This window comes from Haemaphysalis longicornis, unplaced genomic scaffold (assembly GCF_048455015.1).
Source record: "Haemaphysalis longicornis isolate Haplotype H1 unplaced genomic scaffold, Haemaphysalis longicornis Haplotype H1 scaffold_1, whole genome shotgun sequence".
In the NCBI taxonomy this organism is placed as follows: domain Eukaryota; kingdom Metazoa; phylum Arthropoda; class Arachnida; order Ixodida; family Ixodidae; genus Haemaphysalis; species Haemaphysalis longicornis.
The window spans coordinates 414,925,191-414,944,655 of NW_027526203.1; the positions used below are offsets into that span (position 1 = coordinate 414,925,191).

The 19,465-nt window shown below is 45.9% G+C and overlaps 1 protein-coding gene across 3 annotated transcripts in view; it reads left to right on the top strand.

The window, feature by feature from the left end:
• Positions 1-19,463, top strand: part of LOC144155569 (acyl-coenzyme A diphosphatase NUDT19-like) — a 43,517-nt gene extending 24,054 nt beyond the window's left edge. For 2 of the 3 annotated variants that reach the window (XM_077687103.1, XM_077687102.1), the window contains exons 2-4: positions 8,595-9,340; positions 14,482-14,689; positions 18,431-19,463. In XM_077687103.1, coding sequence (XP_077543229.1) covers positions 8,597-9,340; positions 14,482-14,689; positions 18,431-18,651 — 1,173 coding nt within the window. In that variant the 5' untranslated portion in view covers positions 8,595-8,596 and the 3' untranslated portion in view covers positions 18,652-19,463. Of the gene's footprint in view, positions 1-2,354; positions 2,606-8,594; positions 9,341-14,481; positions 14,690-18,430 lie in introns of all 3 variants that reach the window. The other variant, XM_077687101.1, reaches the window with a different exon arrangement.
• Positions 19,464-19,465: the final 2 nt, after the last annotated feature.

Below are 19,465 nucleotides of genomic sequence, written 5' to 3' on the forward strand. Positions count from 1 at the left end.
AATTCTACACAGATGCCTCGAAGACTTCTGCAGTGGTGTCTTGTGCTGCAATTGGCCCCATATTCACTTTGTCCAAAACAATGAACACGAACACTAGTATATTTACTGCAGAGGCATATGGTATCCTGCTAGCTTTGAACCACATTCTCCAAAACAAAATTAAGAGCTCAGTTATATACACAGACTCACTGAGTGTTGTTACAAAGCTTTCATCTCTGAAGGCTAGTAAAAACCCAACTTTTAATGCTGTTCTAAGAGCTCTGTACTCGGCTTATAGTCTCAAGCTTGCTGTCACAGTGTGCTGGGTTCCAGGCCACTGTGGCATTGCTGGAAATGAAGCCGCTGACCAAAGTGCTGCAGCTGCTGCCCTTCGTGAAAGCATAGATATTAAGCTGGTTCCATATCAAGACCTCAAACCTTATGTGAGGAGGAAGCTGCGAGAGCACTGGCAACAGTGGGATAAAGAAATAAGCGACAAATTACATGTCATTAAACCTAAAATTGAAAAACCTCCCTCTGAGAAACATGCTAGATCAATAGAAGTGGCCTTATGCAGACTTAGAATCGGCCACACACACATCACACATTCATACCTGTTGACTGACACAAACAAGCCACGGTGCCATCGATGTGGAGGGCAGCTATCTGTCCTTCATGTGCTTATTGAATGCAAGATGTGCAACATTGAAAGGAAACGTCACTTTAATGAAGTGTACACATATAATATTCCCTTGCACCCTTCATTATTTCTTGCAGACCATCCCATGTTCTCTTACAAAAATGTTTTTAGCTACCTTACAGACGTAGATTTTTTAAAATACATATCTTATTGCCCATAACCTCACCTGTGCTCATGACGTGTTGCAAAACAGTGGCGGGACCTGATGCTTTACACCTTAGGTGCCTGCACTCACTGTGTTTTAATGTGACCCTATATAGGCACCCTTTCTCTTAGTATACTCATTATGTTTTAACATGGCCCTATACACCATTTCTCTTAGAAAATTCTTAATCTAGTGCCTTTATTACAAATCTTTCTCATCTCATTCACGATCGTCATGGCGCTCTTTGCCATTGTCGGCCTTGCGCCATTAAACCTGAAATCATCATCAACTAGAGAAAATGGTTGCTGGTCCCTGCTGGTTTATGGCCGAATTCCCAGCTGGGCGCTGCTGGTCCCAGCTGGCCATAAACCAGCCATAAATTTGGCCATAAACCAGCAGGGACCAGCAACCATTTTCTCTAGGGATCTTACAAAATCGCGCGGTTGTAATTACGTGTTATTGCTGGCAAACAAAAAATTATATAGGGACCATGACTAGCAGTTTCCCCACCAAAATTTTGGGTATTTAAGTTATTGCTGCAACGCTGGAGGATTCGGCACGTGAAGTCTTCGCCGTTAAGGAGGAATGCGGGGCGCACGAGTCGCAGTTGGGTTGCAAAAACATGTACAAGAGAACACTGATTGTCTGGTATGATCTGCTTTCACGTAATCGCCGGCCATTCCGACTTAACTAAATCCAGCCTTTTATCTACATAGGACTCGTACCTGCGTTTTTGCGCTCGATTTTCGATTTTCAAGTAATCGGGCATACCGCAGCGCCGGTATAGCGCCGGTCTCCATGGCGGAAAAGCGCGGTGCACCTCTTGTGCCGCCAGGGCGCTGCCGCCTTTGTGCAGCGACTTCGAGGAAAGAAAACTCGCTCTTCGTAGTTTGAGCAGGAAAACCTGCCGCGAGGGCATGTGCGCCACTTTGAGGAAGTTTCCTGCTCTTTGTCTGGACGCGTTTCGGTGTTGTCGTGTGAAGCGGCACATGCTGCGACTCGCTGCAGCCCGTTCAACTTTGACACGGCTGCGATAGCATCGCTCGGTCTGCTGCCTACGCCCACCTTAGCAGTACACAATGCTCCAGTTGCACAGTACCAAGGCAAGAAGACAACCTCGGCCTCGGGCCACGTGGATACCCTCGCGCGTATATACCGCGCAATTTTCCGCCGCCTGACGAGCTGTCTTTTGCAGTAGTTCCATGTTCCATGCAGTGAATAAATTCTGCGTAATCTGCGTTGTGAAAAACGCGTACTGCGGACGTTGCTGATCTTTTAGCGGAACATTCACAGGGCTATTTAAATGGATTTTCTTTCATTACTATGCGTAATCTGAAACGTACGTAATGCAGGTTAACGTCGCTGCGATTAAGAAAACCCGCCTCCTTTATATCAACGCAGTTTTTAAGAGTAAAATACAAACAGCGAAAAGAAAATTCGAACACTTGCGCGTCCGCCTTTATTTTGCGCGGCAACTACCGAAGGTTGCGCCGGGAGTGGTCTTTTTTCCTTTGGTTTCCTTTTGTGCAGGCATCATCATCATTACCCTGCTCCAGCTGTCGCAAAGATGGCGGTGCCCTCAATTCTCCGGCCTATGTGGCGTTCTCGCGGGTTGACTGGTGGCCGTTTGAGTGGTGCAAGTTTCGCCTTAGGAAACTTAAGCCCGTTCGGGCCCGGGAAAGAGCCTCACTTTCCCTTTGTAGGCAGCTGTAGACTTGCGGCAACGAAAACGGAGCATACGGATGCCCTACGTGACTCCCAAAAATCCGTCAAGCGATCAGGTGCGATATGTTACTGCTGCCCCTTTCGATATCACTCGTGTCATTTGTAAAGGTAACAATGATGCGTTGTGTAAAAATTACGCTGTGCAAATGGCTCTTGTGCGTGCCGCTGCATTGTTTCGTAGCCTGCGCAGGCGTAGCGCAGGTATTCCGTAATCCAAGGTGCTGTCATGCGATGATAAAACATGGTTTTGAAGAGTGCTGTGTAATTTCCCGCGTAATCTTTGTGTGCCGTTGAATTGTACAGGGTGTTGCGACGATAATTGGAACACTTTAAAATTTTTTCCTGAGCGATCCGCCGCTCTGTTCACGCTCAAACTTCACACAAAGGTCGCATTTTGTGGTCTATTTTGTTTGACACCGGGAACAACAACGGTACTTACCTGTTTATTATGAAAATAAATAAAAACGATTTTCGCCTATGGGAAAATAGCCGCTGATTTGGACGTGCGAGCCAGCGCAAGTTGATGTTGGAACGACGGAACCACCTGCAGAGGGAAACGCATGTTTGGGATTCACGTACGGAGCCAAATGGTGCAGCAGACGATCAGAAAATGCACCTAGAAATGAGCTAACAGACGATCCGAAAACCCGGTTTTCGGGCTCGCACGTCCAAATCGCCGCCATTTTCCCATAGGCGAAAATCGTTTTTATTTATTTTCAGAATAAACAGGTAACTGATGTTGTTGTTCCCGGTGTCAAACAAAATAGACCACAAAATGCGACCTTTGTGTGAAGTTTGAGCGTGAACAGAGCGGCGGATCGCTCAGGAAAAATTTTTAAAGTGTTCCAGTTATCGTCGCAACACACTGTACTTCGTTACACCGCTCGGAATCCTCGTCGAAATCGAAGCCGTCGTTGGGATTCCGAGTGGTGTTTACTTATTTGTGTTACAGCTTAACTGTTCGTGTGTAGGGGTATAGATTCGGTTTCCCTTGAGTGTGCATGCCTGTAGGGCCCAGAGCCCGAGAAGTTGTAAAGGATGCGTATTTTTGCGACCTCGGAAATATCCAAATGGCTCTGTAGCGTCTCGCAGCAAAGTATAGCCTGTGATATCCTATTCGCCACCAGTGGCGGGCAACAGCATGAGGTTTTCGCCTCATGAGGCTGATCTTAACCTGTGACCGACGGCAAGGTCAGAATATGAGAGCATGTAGAACTGCTGATACAAGCTGCGCCCTTTTGAGGCAGTAAGGTCGGGAGTTCTTGGGCCTAATATCAGCCAGGAATTTCATGTCCAGTAAGGGACGTGCAAGATAAGCAACTTTACTCATATGCACGGGCATTGTTTGCGCTTTATACCCGCAATATTTTGAGCTAAACTATACACATACGTCACGACGCTTTCTTGTGACTCACGCTGAAATCTGTGCAAGCCATCTATATCTTTGGACATGTGGGCAGGCACAGTGCTCACCGTGTTATTATTTGAGAAATATTTTGCTGTGTCCAAACAATGCTAGTCAGCATTTTTTAGACACAGCATCACGTAAAGCTAGCTAGGAGCATGCATGCTATCCAGTGTACGCAAGACCGTGGCGCTTTTTCCTTGCCTCTGCCATAGCCAGCAGCATGCACACATAGATGTGAACTATGTCTGACAATAGTAAATTTCACGTTATCACCGCCACTGGTGTTTGGAAGCGGATTGTGGCAGGCCCTGTCAACCCTGTATCCTGCTGCTAGTTACAAGTCTCAAAACTAGGCATGGCACTGGAACGTGGCAAAGTATAATTGTACACCAAGACATGGCTAAGCGCAACTTTGTACAATGGTTTCGTATTATGGTGTAGTGTCTGGCTGCGTAATACTGTAGTTTGGGAAGAGTTTGAAACGACAAATGCAATGTGGTGGGAGTCTGGGGAACACCTATTCATTTTGAGTGTTAAAAAAACTTCGTGTATGATGGGTAGGGAGAAGCATACATTTATAGAGTAGGCTACCCTTATGACGAACTCTGCATTATTGTTAGATGTGTTCCCAGTTGAGGTGAAAACATTTGCCTTCTTGCAACAAGTGGTGCAATAAACTTTTATAAAAATGAATTTACTTTTGTCAGTTATTCCAAGTTCTTCGCATGAGTCTATGGAAGTACATGTGTGTGTACCTGCCGTGGTGGCGCAGGGGTAAGACTAGTGTCTGTGCTGCTGAGCCCAAGGACACAGGTTTGATTCCAGCCATGGTCGCTACTTTTCAGATGAAGGGCGAAGGCGTTTGTGTCGATATTTTGGCACACTTGAAAGACCCAAGTAGAGCTTCAGAGAGACCCGCCATGGTGGCTCAGTGGCTAAGGCGCTGTGCTGCTGAGCACGAGGTTGCGGGTTCGATTCCCTGCCGCGGCGGCCGCTTTTCTGATGGAGGAGAAAAAGCAAAAACGCCCGTGTGTACGAGATTTCGGCGCACGTTACAGATCCTCAGGTGGTCAAAATTAATCCGGAGCTTTCCACTACGGCGCGCCTCATTGCCTGTGTTGCGTCGGCGCATTAAACCCTACAATCAATCAATTTCAGAGTGCTCAGAGCTTCAGAGTGTTAAACGCCATAATAATGAATGTGTGCATGTGTGTGTGCATACACACACATGCACACACGTAGTATATATGCATATATATGTATTGTGTGTGTGTACTTTTTCTTCAGCTGTGCTCTCGTACCATGTTCAGTTTCCGAACCAATTTTATTTGAAGGGGTATTAATCCAACTTTCAAGCTCTGACACGGGCTTTCTGGAAAGGTTCTGGAATATTGTCGTTGTGCTAACTCGTTAACATTAATAGCTAGAAAGCTATCACGCTCCTTCACTAGTGCTCCAGCTTTTTTGTTTTAATTGTGCAGCGATCCCTGTCATCAATCGACATAAACATGGACCTGTGGGGTCTACCTTCCGTAAAGCTTGGCTAATAGTATTGTTGGTCACACCACTAGAAATGCCTGTGCATTTGTTAAGCATGAGCAGGCAGCAGTCGGCAATGTGTTTGTACAAATGTGGGCAGCCTATTGCCCTGTCTACATCTTAATTCATTGGCTTTCTGAGCCGTTAACTTCACTTTGCAGCATTGTGGTATCTTGATCAGCATGGGGCATAGGGCTGTAGAGTTACTGATGCTCCCACTTCACCTAGTAGCCTTGATTGCAGACTGAAAATTCTACTTTTAACTTTCTCTTTGCAGAGGAAATTATCTACGAGCAGCTATGTCCCTAATCCATGGAATCTTCGCAATTGTGTAAAGCAGTCAACTTTCAAGCTTCCTGCCTAATGACTCCCCTGAGTGGGACTAATGAGCAAAAAAGAATACCTAAGCCTAAGCTGTGTAATTGCATCAGTTGTCTTTGCGGCGTTTTGCACAAAGACGCCGCAGTGTCTTTGACACTGCGGCATCTGGGCCAGGCAATTGCAGACTAGAGCACCGTTGTTGCCGTGCAACACTGCGACGTAGATGTCGCGCACGTCCCGAGACTTCGAAACCTTTCATGCTGATGGGACTCAAGGAAATGCTGCCAGAAAATGTGGGACAGACAGACAACATACTTAGCGTTGCTTGTTTTCAGGTAAAACCCGATTTTATAATTTTTACGCCCCGAACATGTTGCAGGATGAGGGGTTTGAACCAGACTTCCCCAATTGGGCCTTTCAAAGTTGTGATCTGCGCAACCGTGCCCGACAGTCCGCCGTTCTCAATCACTACTAGCTGGAAGCAAGCCCCACAAACACAGCTTTTAAACTGAGTATTGGCATGACTACCACTCGTTACCCCAGGCTGGAAGATGCTGCACTGACATTGTTTTGCCTAACCAATGGAAGCTGTGATGTCGAGCGAACTTCCTTCTGGCAGAGATACATTCAACAATCGGACAGGTCTCGAATGAAGACTGGCGTGTTGCGCATGCAGATGGTAATGTATGCAAACAATGGTGCATAGAAAATTGATGACCAGCTTTTCGTGAATAAAATGTTTAATTTCTTGGAGGTTATCAATGCTCTTTACTGTCATCATTACTGGTTTAGTTCCAAACAAATGACAAATTTCGGAGAAGCTTTGCTGGAAAACCCTGGTGTACCCCCGATTACGAGCTTGAAACAAACACTTTTAACACATTGTAATTAAGAAGCTCGTGATATCTTCCGGAAAAATAAACTGAGTGTATTCTGTAATTTAACCCGAAAAAACCAGAATTTCGGAATGATTTTGCAAAACAACCTGAATTCTTCCCGATTATCAGTTTGAATAATAGCACCTAATTTTTACCCCCCAATTAAAAAAAATTATAAAACCCAAAAATGAGCAACCGTAAACGTACTGCAATCGATAAAACTGCATATAGGTAGATACTTGACAGAAAAACAAATCAGAACCACACAAGTTTTCATCTGCAGACTGAAAACAGGTCATACACATGCCATGCACTCGTATTTTTAAAATAGAACGTTACCACTGCAGTGCAACAAGTGCGGAGAACGGTTCTTGGCCCTTTGTGTTTTAGCTGAATGTTCGGCTCTCGATAATAGTAGGTGAAACTTCCCTGAACTTTACACATACAAAATACCCCTACATCTTCCCTTGTTTTTATCAGATGGATCTATTGTTGGAATTCAATGGCTGTTAGCTTGCCTCAGTGACATTGGCCTTTTAGGCTTGGAATCGTATCTAATGTAACCTAACCCCCCCTCCCACCTGCACCTTCCCATTCTCATTGTCTCCCAATCCTGGTTCCTTTCACGCCTGAATCTTGTCAGTTTCACCTCTCATTATGACCACCTTAATGCTTTAGATTAAGGGCTGTCTGCACCCACTTGCTAACCATTTTTATGTGGTTCGCACTGGTCACATTTCAACCTTACACACAAGCTTAACACTGAAAGACCATGCGACAGTCTTGGTGCTGTTTGGCCTCAGATGCCCTTGCAATATTAAACCACACGTACTCTTATTTTAAAAAGGTTCTAACCCTGATTTTTCTAAGTTCATAGAACCGGATTCATAAAAGTACCACCTGATGCCTTCCCTTGTAAAGGGGCACATCATTAAACTGGGCTTATGTGGTTCTTTGCTACCTCCACATCCTTGTACAGTCTTCCACTTGTAACGATACCGTTTATAGCAATATATTGAATACAATGATGAACAGCTATGGCATCGTCAACTTTTGTATTCTTTCTATGGTAAAATAAACCACTTATTACAATGCTCTAGTGCCACGATATCGGATACAACGATTGAATCCGGTTATACTGTGCACCAAAAGTGCAACAGTGATGACTAATGACGCGGTTGCGCAGCCTACTCAGGTAGTGTCTTCATAGGAGGCCCAATGTGTGACACAGTCCCTCGGGGACTTTGTTTGCACCAAGGACATTTACCTCAGCTAGGTGAAGCACCTATAGATGCTCTTGGAAAAGATTTGCGCTAGCTTCACATGCGGCAAACAAAGGTGACTGACTGTGGCTTCTTTTCCGCAAATTAGTAGTAGTACGACCTTGCTGGCATGCGAATACGATGTTTTGAGCTCTGTTCCGCCTTTTTATTTCGCAACCCGCTTATAACAATTATCGGTTATAACGATGAGATTTCTTTGGCACTTGGATATTGTTATAAGTGGACTAGACTGCATTGTGCAGAGTCACTGTGCTGAGACTATACTGCAGTGGCATAGCGAGAGCAGCTTTAATTATTACATCTGAACAGGCCTTTATAGCCCAGTTTTATGCTACTAGATCTGCTGGATTGCTAGTGTGTTTGTTGGAAATGACTGTTTTTAGATACTGCGCAAAAGATTGTTTTGACGTGTTTAAATATTTAATAATAAAATGACCTCAGCCTTAACTACTACAATTTTAAGCTACCACCGTTTTTTTTTTTTTCTGTTTTTTATCACCGAACAACTCCACTTACAAGTACGAGATCTGTATGTTGGCATTTGGGGAACGTTTCACTGACTAGCCTTTTGGGCATGCTGTGTTGCTAATAAAGGTGCCTTTTTCTTTTTTTCCAGCCATGTCAGCACCTCCATGGAAGGAGGCGGCCAGCCTGATTGTGGTCAGCCGTGCCCCACTACGGGATGTGGTGGGCAAGGACTTGGCCACAGCCATGATGGCCACTGTGTGGAACAACCAGACCGAGCGTGTCTCTCGCTGCGACTACCGGGTGCTAATGGTCAAGCGGTCAAGCCTGAGCTCATTTATGGCCAATGCCTACGTGTACCCAGGGGGCCACTGTGAGCCATGTGACTTCTCAGCCGACTGGTGGGAGGTGTTTGCCGCTGTGGGTGCCTCAAAGGAAGCTCTACTCCGGGACGTCTGCAGCCGGGCCAAGGGCCCACGGCCCCCGATGATCACGAAACCAATTACGCTGTCGCATAACCAGCTGAACATTGAGGACCACTTGCCGGGCGACTTGGCGTACCGCATTTCTGCCATCCGTGAAACGTTTGAAGAGACCGGGGTATTGCTGCTCACGCCAACCGTTCCCAGTGCTGGTGAGGTAACCCTGGCAGAGTCGCTCGACAAAGGCCTGGACACCACACTGTGGCGGCAACGGTTGCGAGAAGATCCTGTCAACCTGTTGCGCATGTGCCGTGAAAATCGCCTCTGCCCAAATGTGTGGGCCCTCCACGAGTGGTGCGACTGGCTCACGCCAATTTCGGTGGGCCACAGGCGGTACGACACCATGTTCTACATCTGCTGTATGGACAAGCAGCCAGAAGTGGTCCTCGACCAGAGTGAGGTCATTACACTCAAGGTAAGCTGTCTGCAACGTTGTACTTGCCTCCACCACGACCCGCTCAGTTCCTTGTATAGAAAGACAGCGAGGCACTGTGGACAGGGGGCAGCAGATTTCATAATTGCCCGACAGTGTCTTCTTGTTTGTTCCTGTAAGCGATGTCAGTACTTCAATTTCGTTAAACAGCACGTCGAAAAACTGGTAGAACAGATTCCATTTATCAGGCTTTGCATTGAATTCAGTTTACTGGAGAAATCATAGTTGCAAAACCAAAATTAGAGGCAGTTGTTCCAGTTAAGGGGGCTATCACTTAAATGATTCCTGTTTGACAATATTTCTCTGTATCATGCATTCATACAAGAAGAAAATGCTTTAACCATAGTATTGAACAAGCATGACCTAGTGTGCAACTGCCGTGTAAAAATTGAGTATCGACAGGCTACGGAACAAGGAAAAAAATTGGTTATGTAGCGATACAAATAAAACAAAAGCTAAAAGTGGCATCTTGCACTTGATTCATTTTTCAGTGCTGAAGTAGTAATAAGGTAACAGTACGTCTGTGTATGTCCCCAATCCACTTTTTCTTTGTCAGAAATGGTCAGGGTACATGACAATGGGCAGCTGGTGTAAGTTTTGAGAAGGCCGTTCGTTCCAGGGCTTTCGTGTTCACAAGGGCTCTTCCCTGGCGAGTAAGCTCACACCCGCCATTGGAAGGGCTGCGGCGTCCAGCTTGAATGAGATACTGAAGGGTGTGTCTACATGTTCTGTGCCACTGCGCAGTCAGACTTTTTTCATGCTTTTTGAGGTGAAAGGGACTAGGATTGGGCGACGAGCTCACCTGAACCCTCAGTGCCTTGTAAGAAAGCAGCAGGCATGGCTTCAAGAGCTATGGTGCTGCTGCAAGAGCCACTTTTGACACGGTCGTGCAGCCTCACCGCAGCGTTACTGTAGTTCATGATTTTCCTTGCATTATTTCACTGAAGCCGTTTAATCGCCTTATTGCCACAGAACAACAGTATTTGTCATTTGAAGCACTGAGCTGCAGCTGGAACCCCACAAAATTCAACAATTGGTTCATTTGGGTGGCATTGACCAGTTGTGAAAATTACATATAGCATGACAATTTAAGTGCAGGAAGGTAGCTACTGAGTCACCACCTTTTTTTTTTTTTTTTCAAAATATCACTTTTTATTGAAATTTGCATAAAAAACTGGCATGGGTGCTGTTCCGTTGAGAGACAATCTTTCGATTGGAATGAAGGTGTATGTTGTCTTCATGGACCCAAGGTGCCAAGATTGAGATAAGAAGGGTAAAAACAAAAATATCTTGACCTGCACCACTAAACAAGAAACAAGTGGATCTTTGTTTCTATTAATGGGGACACGGAAGCAACACACATGCAGCAGTAGTTGATAATCTGGGCTTTACAATAAACCTCGTGACATGGCTCTTTCAAGACCTAGTACACTACACTCCAATAAAGGTCAACTCATTCAAGCCATATTCTCAAATTAGCCGAACTGAAGTCATACATACATGCAGTGCAAGAAAAATTTGTGACGTGGATGTCTGACTTGCAAACTTTTAGTACCCAAATTCCTGGCATAAAAGAGCTGCAGAATGCAAAGTGTGTATCTCTAGGAATGGCAACAGAGGAAGGGGATAAGTTTATCATAGACAAAATTTTCTATTCTTCTGCGGGTGCAGAAATTTTCAGCTGTGTTTAGAGAAGCTGGCTATCAAATAACAGCAGTAAATCTGCTTTGCAGCAACAGTGTAAAGGTGGAGTGCTGAACGTGCTGCTGAGAAATACTAAGCAGGTGTCTTTTTTGGAAACATGCAACTCTGCACTGAAGGGGCAATCAAAAATAAATGAAATCAATAATGTTATGTTCGAGGCAAGACGTGCAAGGAGGATATTATTTTAAATAAAAAACTTCCGATGTTCATATGTTATGCAAGTGATGCAACTCATTAAATTGTGTGTACCTTTTTAGTGCACTACGAAAATGTTGGCATTGGGCATTGTTCAAAATGAAGTGGTGTGATATTCCATATCCTGGTTTCAAGGAACTGCTGAGTGTGTCTACCATGGCAGTTATGCACCACGGTAATGTTGCAGTTGTCATCTGAAATAACTTGTACTTTTGTGCGGTGTTGTGAGTATGTCGGACGGTAAGAGGTTTTTGTCTGACAGGATGTTCTGGGTGGCATGAGCTATTTTGCTAGTGTGATGAATAAGGTGTGGATGTCAAACGTCATAATCTGCAGTGGTCATTTTTGCAATGTGATGACTGGTGCAAGATATAAAAAGTATTGCCCCATGTTTTGATGCAGTATGCTAGGTAGCAGCGAATGATACCGAAACAAATGGCTCTTGGTGTTGATAAGAGACAATGCTGGTGTGCCTGATGGAGGCTGAAGCAGGCATGTCTCAGTTTGTTGACTGTTCTTGTGTGCGCAGTGATAACAGTGCAGCGACACATCTAATACAACACCAAGATATTTAAAAGCTCATATCTGCTGTGCCTATTTTTAATGTTATGTGTTAGGCAATTCATTTAGCTGAAAAGGAAAACACAAGATTTTGTTCATATTCAGCATTAATCTGTCGTTGGTAAACCATTGTTCGACGTTTGCATGTTCTCTGTTGGCGGTTTGTTCTAATGTGTTAATGTCCTTTGCTGGCAGTAAAGCTGCTGTCATCTTCGTAAATTATAGCTTGTCTTTTATTTGTGCAACTTAGTAGATCATTCATAAATAGTGTAAATTTGGCCCAGTGGCTAAGGAGTTGTGCTGCTGAGCACGAGGATGCGGGCTCAGTCCCGGCCGGGGCGGCCACTTTTCTGATGGAGGCGAAAAGCAAAAATGCCTGTGTTCAAGATTTCGGCGCATGTTAAAAATCCCCAGGTGGTCAAAATTAATCCGGAGCCCTCCACTACGGCACGCCTGATCGCCCGAGTAGTGTCGACGTGTTAAACCTCACAATCAATCAATCAATAACTAGTGTGAATTAAATTGTTCCCAAAACATAACTGTGCAATATGTCTCATGAGTTATCAGTTGGAGCTTACGGAGATTTTTTTAATACTTGTACTCTTTGTGTACGTTGATGCAAGTAACTTCTAAAAAAAGTTAAAAATTAAATTCGAAAACCGTAAGTTTAGCTTTTACAGAAGTATTTCGTGCTCCACCGTATTGAACACTTTTTGTACATCTAGAAATATCCCACTAACATGCTTGCCGTTATTTGATGAGTTGTTAATTGTGTCTACAACAGTTGCGAGAGCTGTGCTAGTGGATTTGCTGGGACAGAAGGCATTGACCCATTAATGTTGTTGCTCAAAACAATCAACAGCATTTGAGGTTTTTCTGTTGAAGTTCTGTGTCTTCGTTGAGTGGACTAAAGTATAATTGAAACATTGGCTAAGTACTTGTGCTATCGACATTTAGTAAGCACGTCCACAACCAACGAAGCGTTTTGATTCAGGTGCCTACAAATTACTGGAATAGCAGGTGTTCGTTTGTGCAGTCCGGTGAACTGTATGACAATGATTGGTTAAGTCTTGCACCTTGGTTTGAGCATTTAGGTCACCTGTGGGTGGTCGACATTGGTGTGTGCACAAGGTGTGTGCACCAACATAAGTATTAGTGCCGTGAGAAGTGTTCTACAAGGGCATCTTATATGAACCACTAGCATATTGCTTGCACACTGCCAACACCTGTTTGAGGTTTCCTTGAGCTAATGAAACGGAATTTAAAGGGGCCGTCCAGACAAAATACAAGTTTGTTTTATTTGAAAGATTTGGTGTTTTATAGTGCCCCGAGCGCTTTTCCTGCAGAAAATGATGCTTTATTCACTGAGAAATTGTTCAAGTTAAAATTTTGATCCTCCTGCCAAATCGCGTGTTTCGTTACGTTTGACATAACGTCACATGGAGGGGTCTTCAAACGAACTTCAAGTGCGCTGTTCAGCCTGCAGTGGACTGCGGCGCAGCTGAGCTAGAGCGGAGGTGCGCTATGTTGATACTGCGGAGCCTTGTTTACCATCAGTCCTCCTAGGTGACGCCACCATACTGCTCCGCACCGCTATTCACCTTTGCTTTATTTTTAACCATATTTGCACCTGGCTTGTTTTTGTTGCAATAGTAATTGTTTCGTGAAACATGGGGTATGTTCGACAAATAGGGTCACGTAAGACTGTCATGCTAATCAGCCAGTGCCGTCCGAGACACCCCCAAAGCGCCTGACTGCTGGGCAGCTATAACAAGCATAGTGCGAAAAGCACCAGCAGCAGTATGCACTGGTGCTTCTAGGTTTACTTTCGTAACTTCCATTGTTTACCCCACCATTCTTAGTGCTATAAAAAGAATCTGCATTACACTTAAGCGAAAATAGCTCGTTCTGCAAGCTTACAAGCCTTGCCTAACTTGCATTTGCTTTTGTCGGCCTCAGCCAATCACACGGCTGTGCATATGATGTCCGATGTTCTAGTGCGGGAAATGAGCTGGTGAATCGCACGACCATTCTCATTTTTTCTAATTATGTAGCTCATTAGAGCGAAGTTTACATTAAAAGTGGTGTCAGTAGGATTCTAATGAGGCAATCATTCGAATGAACCAAGCTTGTGTTTTGTTTGCATGGCCCCTTTAAGGTGTGTGCTGGCATGAAAAAGACAGGCACTTGTGCTAATGCCATAGAGAAATATGCTAATGCGGTGCTAGATGGGATCTAGACCACCTCTTCATTCTGCCTGCACTGCCAGTCGCACCGTTGTAGCATGGTCTACCATCACCTTGCATGTCAGGGGCGTCCTCAATCAAGATAGAAGAAAGGGATTGAGGGGGTGTTGAATTAAGTAGACATTAAAAATGTTTGTAGATAGTAAAGAATTTTGACGTAGTACCTGTGGCTGCCTGCACTGCCAGTCGCACCGTTGTAGCATGGTCTACAATCACCTTGCATGTCAGGGGCGTCCTCAATCAAGATAGAAGAAAGGGATTGAGGGGGTGTTGAATTAAGTAGACATTAAAAATGTTTGTAGTTAGTAAAGAATTTTGACGTAGTACCTGTGGCTGCTAGCTTGCAGACACCGATGATTAACCATAAGCTGATTTACGCGCGCTGCAACGAACTTTGTGGCGTCCTTCCCCTTGCAGTGGTGCACGCCCGAGGGTATGCTGCAGGACTACTCGACGGGGGCTGTGTTCCTGGCGCCGCCGCAGGTGTACGAGACGTCGCGGCTGCTGAACGTGACGAGCTTCGCGGAGCTCAGCCAGTTCGCCAGCCGCCGGGCTGCCGAAGGCTGCGAGCAGTGGATGCCCGTCATCGCGTCGGCCAGCGACGGTGCCGTGTCGCTTCTGCCAGGTCAGTTCGCGTGGGCGCGCATGCCGGCCGAGGCGCCGGTTCAAAGGACGCGCGCCGGAATCGAGGAAACGACGGAGGCGCGGCGATTGACCTCGCTTTCCGAAGCAGACTTCCCCGAACCCGCGTTCTTGCACGCGGCCGGAGCAGCAGGGCAGAAAGAAAACACTCCGCGAGGAATCGTCTGCGGCATTCCTGACTGAGGGCGCCCCGTGGGCGGCCCCGTTTCCTTGACCTCGTTTCGATGCTCTTTGTTTCGGACTAGCTTCATTCGTCGTCTGCGGTTGAGCCAGCTCCCCCTCCGCTGGCCTGCTCTGCGGAGGGGCCTACCGGTCGGTCTGGGCCTGCGAGGCGTCGGCCTTTCTCGCTACTTTCGGCCTCCGTCTGGGATCACGGGACCACTTATATTCGCGAAGGTGCTGATTGTATCCTTGCGGTCATTTATGCCCGAATGCGAGAGGTGTGCTGTATTCAGCACCGTAGCGGTAACTCCGGGACCCCGTGCCAAATACTCATGTAAAAGCGCAAGCGCTGAAGACAACGACCCAACTTGTTGCAGTGAAATTCGGCCGCATTACAATACAAAATGAAATCTCGTCTGTGGAGGTCGCACTTAAGTTAGGCTTTTTTTTTTTTTTTGTCATGAATGGTGGAAATCGCGTTGTCAAAAAAAATTCGGCCACCTTTGAAGTTGAGATGCGAAGACTCAGGTAACAGCGGAGCTGGTGGTCTTCACAGTCTTTAACTTGGCTTTTCTTAGGTCTGCCCATGTTATTGGTAGATAGGACACTGATGTCGCCGAGCACATGTCGTCTCTCTAAAGTAGAACACCCGCACGTCAGAGCTCGCATGTCATCACTAGGCACAGCCAATCCATGACGCACCCCCCCGAACATCTGCGCTGCGCCGCGCCGCGCGCTCCCCACACCTGCCCGCCAGCTCCTTGCATTCTCGCCACTTTTCCTCATACTTCTTGGCCTAGCATTTTCCTCCTCTCCACTTTGCTGAACTGAGTTTTGGGTGACGCCACGCACGGATGGAACTCCAGCTTGAACAGCTCCGCTGTTAAAAACAAAGCCCCTTTTCTAAGAGAAAGATGGTTAAAAAGCAATCTGCAAACTGAGTCAAATGGAAGTCCACAATCCACCTTCCTGAAGTCCAAAATCCTAACTGCCAGTGCCCGAAGCTAAAATCCACTTCAACTCAGCCAAAGAACAAAGACAATGCCGTATTATGAACCCAAAGGAAATGCTGATCGCCCCGAATGCGATGAATTGAAATTGGATAGACGCTGGTTTCATAACGTGGGGGACCCAGGTTTGATTCTGACCACGGGAAGTGTTTTTTTCTTGAGGTGCGCACTCCCCACAGCTGCTCGTCGGCTCCTTGCCTCCTCGCCACTTTCCCTCACACTTGGCCTAGCTTTTTTCTTCTCTCTGCTTTGCTGCGCCGAGTTTTGAGCAACACCAGGCATGGATGGAAGTCAAGCTTAAACAGGTCCGCTGTTACAAAACCTCAGTGTTTTATTTTCTGAACTGCATTGCTAGCTATCAAATTATTTTAATTTTGCATGCAAGAATGTTTTAAACGACATGAAAAGATGTCTGTAGGACTTTTGTATGCATATTGTGACCCAGCTCATTCATGTCTTTGTAGTAGCTGCTGAGGACGTTATCTTAGTGTGACCAGCATTCTTAGCCTGCCTAACCCACTTTGTGCTATGTCCCTATCTTCTCTTACACTGAGCCATTTGAGGCATAAGGGGCAGCTTTAGGTTCAGTTGGACCCAATGTAACATGTGAAGCATTCTTTATTTGGCAATAGAGCGACACTATGTGTAGGGTACACTTAATGTACCCCAAATACATGTTTGAAATGATTTCTGCTTCAACTCTTCTTTTTTTTATATTGTCTGTCTCCCCTTTTTTGGGGTCATTCCCCCCCCCACCCCCCCCCACTTCTTTAATATCAAATCCTCTATATGCCACTGCTACATGAGGTCCTGAACGTGTCGTTAGTCCAGTGCTTGTTCAAGCGCTGGTCCACTGCTGCGTAGGAGTATGTGGCCACTCTGGCTGCTTGCTAACCCCTCGAGGCTACTCCAGAACGCTGTTTCGTTCTTGTGGCTTTTGAGTAGCTCTTCGTTCACGCATGGTGCTCCACGCTCGTTCTTGTACGGCAGCTCGAACCTCGCATGTCTTGGCCGCATAGCAGCGCCGTTTAGCCTCGGCACACTTACACCTGCGCTCTTCAAACTTGCGTGGGTTCTTTGGGCGGGGAATTTTTGTGGCAATCAAAGATCCTAGAGAGACGTGCGTGACAGATTTCTGTTGACGAACTGAATTCCCCTTCGCCCACCCTCTTCCCACTCACCCTTCCCCATTTACCCTCCTCCTAGGAGACGTTCATGTGAATTCAATTGATCAACATGAATCTTTCACACAATCGGAATGCATTGCAAGTGCAGATCCCACATCGTCAGTCGGGATAATCGCTTCAAGATGCCGTGCTTGCTGTCGCTATGTGATGTAGCAAGGCAATGTCCACGCACTCATTGCCAACTTGTGACAGAAACACCCAACATGAGAGCTACTCATTCACATCAAGAGCGAGCGCCTTCATTGTGGTCGGAACAGATGTACCAATTAGCAAGTACATGTAGTTACTAAAGCTTTCATCCCTTTGCCACATTTGCTTCTTTGAGGTAATCGTTAAAGAACTCAGATTGATGGGATAGAATTCAAGCTTCAGTGCGTACAAGTTTCTTGTTTCACACTGCTTTATTCTTTGATTTGGGAAAGATGAATACATTTTTCTTTCTGTAGTCAACACAGAACTGGAACACTGCTTTTCGTGTTTTATTTACGAAAGTAGTTGTGGGCAGTAATGAACTCCCTTGAGTTTCAATTTAATTTAATAGCACGTGAAATCTTTAGGCCTTGCTCAGTGCTGTGGACCTATTTTGTGCCCTGAATCAGTCAGGCACAGAACTTGTTACCTACATAAGGGTCATTTTATTGCGATTCACTATATTCTGACAGGTGAATGCTTCAGCATTTAGACGTGTGGTAATAGATTTGTGGTGTAACCTATCATCATCAGAAATGAGCTTTTGTTGTTACTAAAGCAGAAGAAAGGCTAATTATGTATATGCAGTGGTTGAATACGGCACAGTATCGCTGCATGGGGCCAAAGCCACAATCAACACATCGAAGAGCGCTTACGGAAAAGGTGGTTTGCATACATAGAGGGTCGCTCAGCAATGGTGTTGTGCGGCTGAAAAAAAGTCAGTCATTTCCTGCGGCCTAGTGGCTTTCATTCTTATGGAAATGTTAACACACTCGTGTGTGAGATCAGCATGTTATAAAGAAAAAAATGCAGGTGGTGTAAATTATTCCGTAGCCCTCCACTACACACGACCTCATAATACTGGAGTTGCTTCATTGTGCAGATCCACAAATCTGCATCACGGGGGAGCACAGTGTTTCTGTTTTACACGGAGCAGCAAGCAGTGTTTTCTGGCCATAAAATGTGGAAAAAGAGAGTGGTGCCATTTGTTCTCAGTGGTGACACTCTGCTCACCACTGTCGCTGGTGGCATGGTCTCGTGGTGGAAGTTCATTTTTTCAGCCACAAGCTGTGCAGCTGTGCCTTGGTGCTTTTGGCATTGTGTCCTTGGGTGGCCAAAGTAGCCTGTGCCTCGAAGACAGATTCGTTGTGACCTCCGCCCTTCCCATGTCCCCAGGCGACGACCTGTACCCCGAGGAGCCCGACTACTTTGGCCGGGGCCCCGGCCCCGAGTACCCGTTCAGCCTGGAGGAGCTGCGCAAGCGGTGCCAGAACCTTCACCGCATGGAGGTGCAGGGCCCCCTGTGCACGGCCTACTGCAACATCGATCCGCCAAGGGGACACCTGCAGCCACTCACCTTCAAGGGCACTGCCTCCATGGTGCCCTCCATGCTCTGACGAGGGAGTGTGCGTTTCCCCTTGCTCAAGCTGCTGGCACCGTTGCAGGCTGTTCTCATGGCGTGCGTTGCACCGGGCCCAATGCAGTCATGCAGTCAAGGTCTTGCTAGTAGTGTGACACGTTTACCCTTGCTTGTGAGCTGATGCTGAGGTTGACTCTGTCCCTAAGGTTTCTTTTTTTTTTTTTTTTTGCTGCTTCTTTTTGGGGCTTCAACAGTAGCGTTTAAATGAGCCTCAATGCTGCTCAAGTCTTATGATTCTCCTTGTCAGTCTTCCTGACCCATTCTCTATGAAACCAAAAGCTGTCACTGCTTGGAAACACTTGAAGTAATTTCTTACATATATTAAGTTTTGTTTTAGGAATAGATTTACTTTGGTTTCTTAAAACAACCGCCTGTTTTGCAACCAATAACCTGTTTCTTACTTCGGTTCTGCTGCAATTATTCAAAGCTTGGCACGCTTTCCTTGTTTCTCGTACATGGCTACCTTAAGTAAACCATGCAAGCAAAGAAGCTTTTGTGCACACACTGGTTTCAAATTGCTGCTTTAAGCAAATCTTGTGTTGGCAGGCAATCTGTGGATGATGCAGGCTATCAAGCACTTTTCTGGTGCATGAAGCGTTAAATTTAACACATTTTTGAGATACTTTAGTTCAGGAGCTACAGGCGCGATGAGTGTAAGGTTTTGGTAGTGTGGAGAACTTCACATTAGCTCTGGGATGTCAGTTTAGTTTGCTCATGTTAGTTGGTGTGCAATTTTTTGTTTTGCATGGAGACATGTTGAGAGATGTCATGCAGTCAGAGAGAGAGAGAGA